Raw genomic sequence first — 12,193 nt, forward strand, 5'->3', positions numbered from 1 at the left:
TGTTTTTAAAATATTCACAGCGCGAACCATAGAGATAATGCGCGAACAATTGCTTGGCTAGTCTCGGCTCGCGTGCGCCTCCTGCTTCAGCTCGCTCGCTTGCGCATCACGGTCGCCATTTTGGTGATGTCCTGTGGCCTGCGTGGAAAACGTTCGCCAACGTTTGAAAACAGTCGTGCTTGCTTTTAAACAGCATCTCTCACTCGTTGAAGCAAGGGCGCACAAGAACAGGGGAGGGAGACTGCATTTCCAACAAGGTGAGGCTCGCTGGTGTGGGTTCTGCAACCAAGGACCTGAGCGGCGCTGGTTTAGCTAGAAGGCGGGCGCACGAACGTTGGGCGCGTCATCGGTGTCGATGCTGGGTTCTGTTCCCTGTGGTTTGCGGATCTCAGTATGATATCGTCTCAAACCTGGCCCGTCATCTTCAGTGCTTTAAGGAGGAGCTCACGAGTCCGCCGCAGCGATGAGCATTGAGTTCCTCCGCGAGTACGGCGAGATGGAGCCTGGCGATTACGACGGCACCGCGCTGCCTCTGCCGCCTCCCCGAGAGGAGCGACAGCGAGAACGCGACAGGTGGGTTGTTTGATCAGCGCATGCGATAATTTGTGTTGGAACGCGTTCATGTTGTTTTTGAACTCATTGCAGGGACAGAAGAAGCGAGCGAAGTCGGGGCAGAGACCGGGATTACCGCGGCAGCGACCGCGGTCGGGACCGGGACCGGCTGGATCGCGACCGGCTGGACCGCGACTACTACGATCGGCGTGACTTCGATGTTGCCGTGTGTGCCGGTTCCTTCGGGGCCGCTTAGGGCCGTTGCCGAAGCACAGCGATGCTAACACCTCGGGTCGCACGTTTCTCCCCTCCCCTACCCCGCCACAGTCTCCGATGGGCCGCGAGCTCGCAGCCCGAGACATGGCCGCGCGCGACGTGGACTACCGCGACATCGAGGATCACCCGGACCGCTACCGGCGGAGGGAACGGGACGTCGACTACGCGGACGATGCCGAGCGGGAGCGGTTGCGGCGTCGGGAGCGTGAGCGCGACAGGGACAGGCCGTACCGCGACCACTCCTGGGACCGAGATCGGGGCGGCCGAGACCGGGACCGCGACAGGGACCGGGATCGAGACCGCGATCGGGTGCTGGATCGCCGCGACGAGATACCAAACAACACCATCATGGTTCGCGGCATGCCGCTAGACACCACGGACCCCGAGGTGAGGCGTCGGACTGCGCTGACGTGGCGTGGCGCTTTTGATAGAAAAAAACGGAAAGATGACCATATTAGCGGGGGCCAAGGATTCACTAATTGGGTTGTAGTGAGAATTCAGTTGCACCAAGTCAGTTAACTAGCACTGTTTACTTGCATAAAGCTTGACGCTGATTCTGCAGTGCTTCTGAGTAGCAGGGCAGAGCTTTAAAAAAAAAGTATAGGTGTGGGTATAATAATTAAAAATTTTTGTTGTTTAACCGTAGGATAAGTTGGAACCTGTGCTGCACAAAGCTACCACAAGTTTGTTTGCAGTGCAGGTGAAAGTTGTTTGATTGGCATGTATTGAATTACAACAATGGAGCTGAACAGGTGTTAATAAAACAAAAAACATTGAATAAAAACTGCAGTTATGAAAATACATTTTTTGTGTCAATACATTAAATACCTGTTTCATTAAGAGAACTTAAACCGAAAGCTTTTCTTGTGCAGAAAAGTCGGCTTGCAGATTTCGTATTCCTGTTATGTCTTTGTTCGCATTTTATTGATTCAAAATTGATGTTTTCGTTTTTTTATGAACATATTGAACAAACGCTGCTTGAGGAGAGCAAACACTTGTGTGTTTATTCATCATGGCCCTAAAACAGACTCTGAAACAAAACATTATTTAAGTACAAACAACGCAAGCTACATAACTAACTATACAGAAACTGAAAAATAGGAATCTTAACAACAAAAAATTAATAGGGAGTACTGGAATTTAGATTAGGACAATTGTGCACACACAAGAAAGAAAATGGAGGCAGTACTTCTGAAAAGTAGCTGTAAAAAGTGCCATGCTAGGATGGGAAAATTAGGCACATCAGTTCCTAAAATTCAGTTACCAGTAATTTTTGTTGTTTTCATTTGCGCATAGTATCATTGTATCCATAGTTGGTGCCGTCAAAGTGAGTGGTATAAATCAGTGCTTCACTTTGACAATTCAGTGCAAAATTGTCAAATAAAATTGATTGATAAAAAAAAGCTTCATTTTGGGCGGTAAAGAAAACGGGTGCCCAAGTGATTGGTTCTTACACATTTTTGTGATGTAATGGCAGCAGGTGCATGTTTATGTTGAAAAAAAAGTCAAGTTAGTCAGCATGGCTGTCTCTTTAAAGTACTGTCACGTAAGTCTAAGGTGAGTGGGTGGACCAAATAATGTGTTTACATGACAGTGTTAGCTCCACTGTGCTTTAATTTGGGAATAATTTGCCCTCCCTGAACAGGTGTAAGTAGATGGCACAAGGTTCCCACTAGAATTGTTTAATGGCATTAACCAGTTGAAGAAAATCAAGACATAGTTAAGAGCATGGTTGATGCTTACAAGGAAGGAAAGGTAAGGGGCTAAGGTTGTTGCCCTGCGGAATACCAGATCTTCTTTCAGTAGACACAGTTGTGATTGCTTGCAGGTGTGAATTGTCACAAAATGTTCCAAATAGTCATTGCGGGATCTTACTATATAAAAACACGGTTGATGTTGACAAGGAAAAGTGAGGGGCTAAGTATTTCGCCCTGGGGAACACCAGATCTGGCTTTAGCAAAAAAAAAAATGCAGTTGTCGTTGCTTGCAGATGCAAGTTGGGTGCTTGGAAAAAATAAAGTGCTCCCAAAACAATGCCTTTGTTCTTTTGCGTGTTTGTTATTCAGAATGGCCTGTTTGCTTGGCATGTTTGCCTCCTCAGGGAGAACAAATTTTTTTGTTTGAAGTGAAAATATTTTCATTAAATTGGCACCAGTCTTATGGCTGTGCCCAGTATCCTCCCAGTAATATGAGTATAACTGGCTGAAGGATTGAAACGGTTACTAGCTTAAACGGCAACCAGTGTTTGATACTACTGAGCTTTAAATCACTGCTTCGCGAACTGCACAACCGCAAATAGGAGGCCCTTATTATATCTTTATATCTGCCTGTTTGCTCTTGTGCAGTTCGCGCGGCAGCATCTTAGAGATTCAGCAATTTGGTGTTCCGTGCTCGTTTCCTCCGCAGCTGCGAAACGAAGTGGTTCGCTATGGCCTTGAGCCAAAGGACATCAGGCTCATGAAGCGCAAGGGCACAGGTGGGCATCTCTTTTGTTTTCTTTTCTACACGTTGCATGCTTATCAGGGTAGTTAATATGTTGCTCTTTTGCCATGGGGGAACGCATTGTAACTCAGACTCGCATATCGACCACGAATGGCCTGCATTCTGGTGAAGGGCTCAGATGTGTTTTATCGCTGAATTGCGCGAGTGCTGGGAATTTTCTTAAATTTTGTAATCTTATTTCACAGCTCACTGCAGTTAATGTACAGCCCTATTTGTACTTCAATTGTCACAGAACTAACTCCTGGGCTTTTTCTTTCTTCTTTAATGAGACAAAAGAAAATTCTACAAATGCTTTTACTGCTCACATATAATTTTGACGTATCATGTTTGTGCGAAATTAACTGCTTGATTAAGTAAACTGGAAGAAAGTATATAGAAAGTAATGCAAAGTTTGTCATGGCAACTAATCCTTGTGACGTGAAGCATTTCTCTGTGTCGTACCCAAAAGCATTGCAGTTACTTGTGTATTTAACTAGTATGTTGGGCTGTAGTTTTTGTTTTTTGGCAGGCATTGAAGTTTACTTTGGCTATTTGCAAATAAACTCGAAACATTGAGAACTGAGATTGAATGAAGAAAGTATGCGAGTGTTGCGCTGTTCGTAGTGGCGTATTCAGTGCTGAGCATGAATGTATTCACGGTATCAGCGTCATGTAGTTTCCACGGTAAGTTTCACAGTGAGTGCACATGCCAGCCTAAAACCGGCACGCGTGGATGTTTAGCGTCGATTTGCACGGGTAACTTTACTGACTAGAGTCCGTCCTTGGCAGTCATAGCTTGGCCACGGCATAATTCTAGATAAACATAATGCTGAATTGTGGTACTGCACACAAACTCTCTGGGCTTCTGTTCCCGTCAGACAGGATTGACGTCCCAACGACCTAAGGATTTATTACACATTGTCTACATGAGTTAGTTGAAATTACTAAGATTAAGTTAAAGGAGTGTTCAAGTAACGTGTAGCTTTCCTGGAAGAATTCTGCTTTTGTGGAGTGGAGTGTTGGAGCAGAACAACGAAGCTTGAATTGCATAGTGCTAAATGTATAGCTTGTATTCACTGGTGAAGCACGTGTGCAGGCAACCATGTGAGTGCGCCGTCACTGGTTACGTTGAGCTTTGCGGGATGGCGGTACTTGTCCGTGCTAATCGCACGATGTGTTGGACATTCAGAACTCTACCCCACCGAACGTGAAGTAATGCCCCGAGTTGAATGTGAGCGCGATTAATAACATCTTTTTTGACACCACCGTTGAGAATTGGATTAGAACGGAGCAGACGACGCACGCCTGTGTTTTTTCTTCTGTGGCGTGCGGGTGCCGTGGCACAAGCTGTGGCCGTTTCCAGTGTTGCCAAGCAAGGAAAAATCGACAGCTAAACTTTTCAATGGATACCACCTATTAGGAAGCTGTGTTTGCGTGCGTTAAATATTCACGCCTGCCGGTCGACTGTGCCTGCCCTGCTGTCTGCCGACTCGGATGGTGGCGAGGAGACGGTTGTAGCTTCTTGTCGGCGTCTCTGGGAGGAAGGAGGACCAAACGCGCGCACGCGAATCTTCTTCTTCTCCGGGTTGGAGGCGCCTGCGTCGTCTGCTGGGGGTTTGTTGTGTTTGGCGGGGGGCAACTGGCGTGTGTGGATGGGGGCGGCCTGTGGACCATACTAACGGTGCGCTCCCTTGGCTTTGTGACCACCCCTTTGTAGGTGCCTCCATGGGGTTTGCATTTGTGGAGTTTCGCTATCTCTCCGAAGCGGTTCGATGGAAGGAACTTACAAAGGTGTCGTCCCCTCGTTGTGCCACTCGGCGGCTGCCTCTTCTTGGACAGAGCGCGGCCAACTTCTCCTCCTCCTTGGCACCCACCACCTGTACCCTCCCGGTTTCTCTGTGTCGGTGCCGGGAACCACAGGGCCTAACTGTGTGCCGCACTTGTGCCGGGCACGGGCGTGCCACAAGGGGCGGTCCGCCCAGCGTTTGTTAGCAATGGTTGTACCAGCATTGGCAAAAGTTGGCCCGAATGCTCTGGCATCTGAGTGAGATTGCGCAGTCGTGCTACAGTAGCAGTCAAGTAAAATGCCCCAATGTAATGTTAAATTTTTTCAGAAATGCCCTGATGCATCTCGGATTTTTTTTGGAAATGCTGTGATGCATCTCAAATTTTTAGAAATGCCCCGATGCATCGTGGATTTTTTCAGAAATGTCCCGATACAGCTCAGATTTTTTCAGAAATGACCTGATACATCTCGATTGTTTTGAAAATGCCATGGTGCATTTTTTTTTTTTTTTTTCATAAATTTCCTGATGCTGCTCAGATTTGTTCAGAAATGACCTGTGCATCTCATAATTTTTTAGGAAAGCCCAATGTGTGCTTGTATTTCTTTTTTTTTTTTTTTTTTTCCCGAGAATACCTGCGTGCTTGCCTGGACTTTAAAAAAAAATTTTAAACTTATGGACTGCTCTAGTCTTAGCGGGAAAGAAGCACAGCTGCTTACTCTAGGCAGTGTTGCACAGGTATTGCCAGAGCGTGTGCCAGCCAGTGCCTGTACTGGTACGTTCCTTCAGCCTAACTAAACGTGAACAGACTGATGAGTACGGTCTGCTTAAAGTCAGGTAACAGGATTCTGGCTGCAGTAATCGCACCTGCTGTACGTGAAGTCGAAGCACTGGGCACTACTTCTGGCATGCCCGTTCCCGGATTGGCTCTTGATCGATGCAGCGAACTTAAAAGCAGGTCTGGTGGAATAAGTCTTGGTAGTGACGTGACACGTGTTCACTACTCTTGACGTATGGTCTGCAAGCTCGGGGATAGGAAGGCTGAAAAATAGGGCCCTTAAAAGGGGTTAGGTTCTGCATGCCCGCATTGCAATGTAACCTTAATTCAGACGGCCTCTAAGATTCGGGTCACAATCAGTGCACCTCTACCCAATCAGTACGCGCCAATTGCTGCATCAATCATGGGCCCTCGCAAGCATTGTTTTTGTAGCGTTGCAGCTGCGTACGCATTGCATTGGAAAGCCGGAGCCTTCCTGGCTGTCTGTTCACACACACACACACGCACCCACTGTGGCCGCTGCAGCCTAGCTCGAAAGCGCGTACTTCCCTCGCCCATTTTGCGGTGCGGCATAGTAAAAACAGCGGCCCATGCTGCCTTGTCTCCCATCCCAAAACTCTCTTCATAGTTGAACGATGGCGCAGCAGCCACAGTATGCACAAACTGACCATGACACTTTATGAGCAGAGTGTTTCATGGAAGCAGCTGGAAGAGCCGCCACGATGCACTCTGCACTGGGGGTTTTGTGGCAGGGTGGTGTAGAAAGAAACCAACTCCTGAGCTTGCAAGTGTCTTCATGTGCCTTAACAATGGGGCTGTGTTGAAGCAGTAATGTCTTGGAGGGATGTTACCTTACGTTGAGATGCACTGGAGGAGCTCTGTTTGGCTCCCGAGTGGCTGGTGCTGTTGGCTGGAAGTGAACAATTTCAATTTCACTTGGGGCTGCACCTTTGGACGCGGAAATGGAGCAAAAGAAGGGGGCAGATAGGTTTGCACTTGTATAAATGTCTTGTCTCTGTTTGAGCCAGCCTTCGTTCAAGTATTGGGTGCAGCAGACGGCCGTCGGAATGGCGTGAAAGTCTGCTGGCACCACGAAGAATTGGACACAGTGTTGTTGACGTGTTGGAGAACTCTTTCCAGTGCATCTCGGAGGTGTTTGACAAGTTTGCAACCCTGAAAATTTAACGCATGCAGGCATTTGGATAGTGAAGTGTTGGGATTAACGGGCTACTGTTGCTTCGAGAAAATATGTCAGCCATAGTAGCAGCTTGTAAGAAAAAAAGTTGTATTAGCTTTTCAAAGAGCTGATCCTATCTTGCCATGAATATGCTTTTTAAATAATACCAATGTTCTAAGTGCATATTTGAATTTAAACATTTCTCTTACATGTTAAATAACGAAATGGGCTCTAATAAGCGCAATTCCCTTTTGTGGTATTGGCAGTAGGTGTGGACAGTGGATACAAAAAAAAATTATAATTTTGGCTCGTTGCTGCGTGTGTCTGATGTAGGGAAAGAGGTTCATCGGGTGAAAAAAAAAAACTGCAAAAAAGAGAAGCTTATTTATTTTGACGTTAGAATAGTGGGAAACAAGTGCTCAACTGCTCTTTCACACGCTTCGGAATATGCTTGAAGCCTCAATAATTTTGCTGCAATGTGACACACATCACTACACAACTGCCTCACACTAGGTACATTGCTTTACAAACCATGTGCTCACTTCGGCCAATAACATTACAAAAAAGTCACCTTGAGAGCTTGGTTTTTCTTAGAAAAAAAAAAGGTGTTTATGTAGTGAGGAAGAAAAGATGCAGCTGAACGACGCCATTTTTTTTATACCCTTATGCAAGCTAAACAAGGATAGTAAACACAGTAGGGCTCTTTAATTATCAGTCCCCGACTTGCTTCAAACTCCCTGAGAAGCAATCCATCATCCGTTTGTCATATATATTCCCTCCGTGGACTAACCACGGTGAGTCCAAGACTGCAAATCAAAGAGCCCCAGTGTGTTTCGTGTTAGTCTCAGTGTTTGCTATACTAAGAAAACTGCCCGCACCTTTTAAAATGGATTCGCACGCTTTTATGGTATTCACTTGAAGTAGTAGAACGACTGGATAGCACAGCGATTCAAAACACACCCACACTGCTGCTGTCTAGTCCGAGCTGATGCTGACGTCGTGGTCACTGGCAGCGATTGGCAGCCTTGTCAGTGCTTGCAACTGCATGCTGTGTGCTAAAATGACATTTGCTAACTTATGTGGGCATTCTAAGTGGGATGTCAAATGACGGGTTAGGCGTCCCTTGATGCAGAGGGAACTCGCAGTATGTGCAATATCATTCCTAACCGGGTGCCTCCCTGTCCTCGAAGGAAAACTTCTTGCTTTGGCGCCAGATGTCTAATTGTGCCCTTTAGGCACTTGTACTGATGTAGCATCGCGCTAAGCATCAGCTCGGACCGGAACATACGACTCATTGGATTCACCTGAACTGTTTGAACCAGTTCCGGCAGCAAAGTTCAGCACATTCGCACCGGTCAGTTTGAACTGCTGTAGTTGTTAGCGCGCTACGACTTTCGCAGTCCTCTCAGCATCGCCTGTGCAGCGGGTGCCTGTTTTTGGTAGCCCAGTATTCACAGGACTGCCGCGAACTGGTTCAGAGCAGTGTCGGGTGCAATCCAAGGGGTCGGTCGACAACGGCAGGCCAGGAAGGCGATGATGGCGGGCGGCGGAACGTTGGTTGCTGGAGACTGAACCAAGAGCCGAGGCGCCACCCTCTCCTCCAAGGGGTCCCCCTCTGACCGGGTGTTCGGTCCCTACTGCACCACCGCGGGCGTCGGCTGCTGCCACTCACTGTGTCGGGAGGTCTGACTGGGAGAGAGAGCGAGAGCGCGCCACAACCCCATACGGCTAACCTCCCCCTCGGTCCTTGCCTGTCTGCTTCGTTGCAGGGGGTCATCCAGCTGGGTGATTATCGCTGCACCTTGCACTACAGCTACTCCAAGGACGGACTGGGCAACGGCAGCCTGGATCGACACCTGGGCCGCTCGGACTGGAACTGCAGCAAGGTGCGTTGCGTTGCTGTTTGTCGGAAGGCGCCTTCTTGGAGGGTAGTTGCGAAATGAAGTGCTAACCCTAGACTATAAACCTGGAAGCATTGCAAATAGTGTGATGAAAAGTAATAATACGAAACTGACGACCCTGACATCCCATTCAGGACGTCAGCGTCTGTAACGGCAGAACGGTTGCACGACCATGCGGCTTTAAAGCATTCCGTAACAAAGGTGTTCTGTAGCACATTTTGAAACTTCGCAGTAGTGATAAGCGAATCTACTCCAGCATACCGCAGGTCAAGTAAGGGAGTGGAGGAATGCAGCCGCAGCCAAGGAAGCAAATAGACAGGCACTGAAATCCATTATCATCGTCAGCATTCCCTGTACATGGCGGCAGGAGATATGTAGTGGCAAGTGCCTAGGTGCCATCAGGCTTGGAAGCACACCTCTTATGTCCTCCACGAAGTGTTAAATTTTGGACACTGCCTGTTTACATTTTCGTGTTTGTGGTTCAATTGTCTGTGACTGTGCACAAAGCCACTAAAAGACGGCTTTGTGGACATTTGGCCTTGGATCATGAGCCACACAGAGGTGACTGAATGAACAAACTGAGAATACAAGCACGCACTAACCGTGCTTTGTGATAACCTAATGTGACATTAACTACTAGGGTTGGGCAGCCAGCTAACTGAACCAGCAAGCTGCTTCATTTAGGATATGCTGCAGAGGTTTGGGGTCTTGTGCGGGGCTTGCCACGACTGCACCATCGGCTTGGAACCTAGCTGAGGCGTCTCTCAACTTCGGAGAGAGGGAGAAAAAGAGGGAGAGATGTCCTTTGCTGAGGTGGCCTTGCGCACCACACGAGCTTGCCGTGCAACGCCGGGCCTTCTTCCTTTTTCCAGTGTGGTGTGAATAACTTCAGACGTAGGGACAACTGCTTCAAGTGTAGCGCAACCCGAGAAGGTGAGTGTGCGTGCGGTAAGGCGGCAGGGCATGTCTCTCGGGGGTGTACTCTTCCTTCCCTGTGGAAAGTGTGAAAGAAGCGGGTTTTTCTTCATTACCCGTCTTCTGTGTCTGTCGGCACTTCTGAGGTGGCGCTTAGCCACATTTCCACTTGGTTTCGCCTGGAGCATGTTTTTAGCACGTGGTTTATTTTTCATCAGAGTAACTGGTGAGCTGTACCTGAATGTGGGATGGCCTAAACTGTTTGTGGTATTTGTGTGTGCAAAGTCCTGCACGGAGACGACTTTCTACATTGCGGTGAAATTTAATGCCCACGTTGGCTCGGTGACCTATGAGTACTGTAGCACTTCGACATTGACTGACTCAACTAACACGCGTAGTCATGTGCCGTGGAACACTTCATAGCACGCAGGTGCACTTTACCAGGGAAGCGTACAGCCCTTACATCCTTGCAATATCAAACCTGGTTTTCAGTATGGCAAGCCACTGCGAAATGAAGAGCTTTTCAGATGTGGAAGGTTATTTGGGAGGTTGGGATATGGACTTTGGGTATAGGAGGTTTGTTGCATGAACCCAAATAAGCTGGTAGTCTGAGAAAACTGTTTTTGTTTTTTTTTTTCATTACTGGTGATTCCTTCAAAAACCAAAGTCCTGTCGCGTAGTGAGTGCTGTAGCGCCACCACCCTGCTTCTTGCAAGCAACACTGACATTGTCTTTGTTGCAGAGGCAGAGGCTCCTGGCACTGGGGACGGATACGACGAAATCAGCTCTGTGCCAACTAACAGTAAGTTGCCGGCCCGATTCCAGACTTTTAGGGGAATGAGAAGGACTTCTGAAGCACGAGTTTTTCCTAAGTGTCCTTGGAAGTCGAGTTTTGTTCACTAAATTTTTTTTGCTTGTGCTTTGTTGTTGTGCTGCTGAGCCCAATAACGCAGGTTCGATTCCTGGCTGTGGCAGCCACTTTTCAGATAATGGTAGAAAGTGGAAATGTCCATGCATGTCGAAGTTCTGGCGCACATTAGAGATCCCCGGATGGTCCAAATTAGCTCCTCATAGCCCAGTTCTAGCTTCGGCTCATTATACGCCATTATCTACCATTATCTATCTCCTTGTGCTTTGTGCTTGAGTCCCTTGTAACCAGTGCAGTAATTGGGGTCCTGCTCCCATATTGTGCATGTTTAAAGCTGTAAAAGGGTTGAGTAGGCCAATTGGTGTTTTGAACCTTGCTGTTGGTCAAGCGCCGAGTACAGCAAATACAACGAAACCAAACTGTCAAACTGTTCGAATGGATATTCAAGCACACGGAGTGTTTGTCTTTTTCAGCCTGGAGCAAACCTTTCAAAGGTCTTTAGCCCATCCTCTTTGATGGGCCCCATAGCTTCCAGCCCAGTTGCATGCCCTGAGCAAGAAAGAAAAGAAGCAAATCTCACTTCCCCACCCATTCTGTTCACCAAATTTCCAGTCAGAGTGTGACTTGTGTAACCGGGAATGCCCTATCCCCCCTCCCTGCTTTAGCTCTTCTTCTGCGAAACCTGGACGTGGGCACGACGGAGGAGCGGGTGCTCGCAGTACTGGGCCAGACAACCAACTCGCCCATCAAGAGCCTCAAGGTGGCCCGGGACCCCACCACGGGCACCTCCCGGGGGTTCTGCTACGTCGAGCTGCACACGGTCGCCGAGGCCGCCCAGCTGGACGATTTGCTCTTAGGCCTGGGCGGGCAGTTCTACATTGACGGACGGCAGGGTGAGTGTCTTTCTGGGGCTCAGCGCCGCCGCATCCGAGTTCTTGCGAGAAAGTTCCTAGCTTGGGGGTAGCTGTCTGCTATCGGACCACGAGTCCTTGTAGGGGCAAGTGCATGTTAAAAAGTACACTCTGTTAAGCCTGCTCTACGCAGTGCCTTGGTGCACGGGGAGTCGGAAGGCAGGCTGCGACATTTGCCGCTGTGCTTATGCGACTAAACAATGAGATTAGGTTCTCCTCTGAGCCTTTTTTTTTGGAGTTCCCAGCAAGGTATGTGCCTGACCTGTTTCACATTTCGTGCAGTGCTTGTGGCCTATGCCCGAAAGCCACGGATCACTTCTAGGTGAGTCATTTGATATCTTTGTGCGGTGGCGTAGGCATTTCTCTCTTCTTTTTCCATTTTTTTTTTTTTTTTTCCTAAGCGGTTTCTGCATCACGGCAACTTCCACAAGTGTATTACTATTGTACCAGTGTATTAACCAGAGTAGTGTATTAACTAGTGAATTAACTGCAAAAGAAATGTACACTGGCAGCTTGATTTTGGCAGAAAGCAGTCGTATATTGTCGCAAC

General features: G+C 48.1%; 1 protein-coding gene across 5 annotated transcripts in view; it reads left to right on the forward strand.

The window, feature by feature from the left end:
- Positions 1-65: 65 nt before the first annotated feature.
- LOC144159575 (RNA-binding protein 5-A-like) overlaps positions 66-12,193 on the forward strand; it is a 30,652-nt gene continuing 18,524 nt past the window's right edge. For 2 of the 5 annotated variants that reach the window (XM_077691150.1, XM_077691154.1), the window contains exons 1-11: positions 66-257; positions 429-573; positions 646-778; positions 880-1,215; positions 3,235-3,304; positions 5,027-5,100; positions 8,818-8,934; positions 9,822-9,882; positions 10,607-10,666; positions 11,398-11,625; positions 11,926-11,965. In XM_077691150.1, coding sequence (XP_077547276.1) covers positions 464-573; positions 646-778; positions 880-1,215; positions 3,235-3,304; positions 5,027-5,100; positions 8,818-8,934; positions 9,822-9,882; positions 10,607-10,666; positions 11,398-11,625; positions 11,926-11,965 — 1,229 coding nt within the window. In that variant the 5' untranslated portion in view covers positions 66-257; positions 429-463. Of the gene's footprint in view, positions 574-645; positions 779-879; positions 1,216-3,234; positions 3,305-5,026; positions 5,101-8,817; positions 8,935-9,821; positions 9,883-10,606; positions 10,667-11,397; positions 11,626-11,925; positions 11,966-12,193 lie in introns of all 5 variants that reach the window. The other 3 variants (XM_077691152.1, XM_077691153.1, XM_077691151.1) reach the window with 2 other exon arrangements.

The sequence above is a fragment of the Haemaphysalis longicornis genome, unplaced genomic scaffold, assembly GCF_048455015.1.
Source record: "Haemaphysalis longicornis isolate Haplotype H1 unplaced genomic scaffold, Haemaphysalis longicornis Haplotype H1 scaffold_10, whole genome shotgun sequence".
Taxonomy (NCBI): domain Eukaryota; kingdom Metazoa; phylum Arthropoda; class Arachnida; order Ixodida; family Ixodidae; genus Haemaphysalis; species Haemaphysalis longicornis.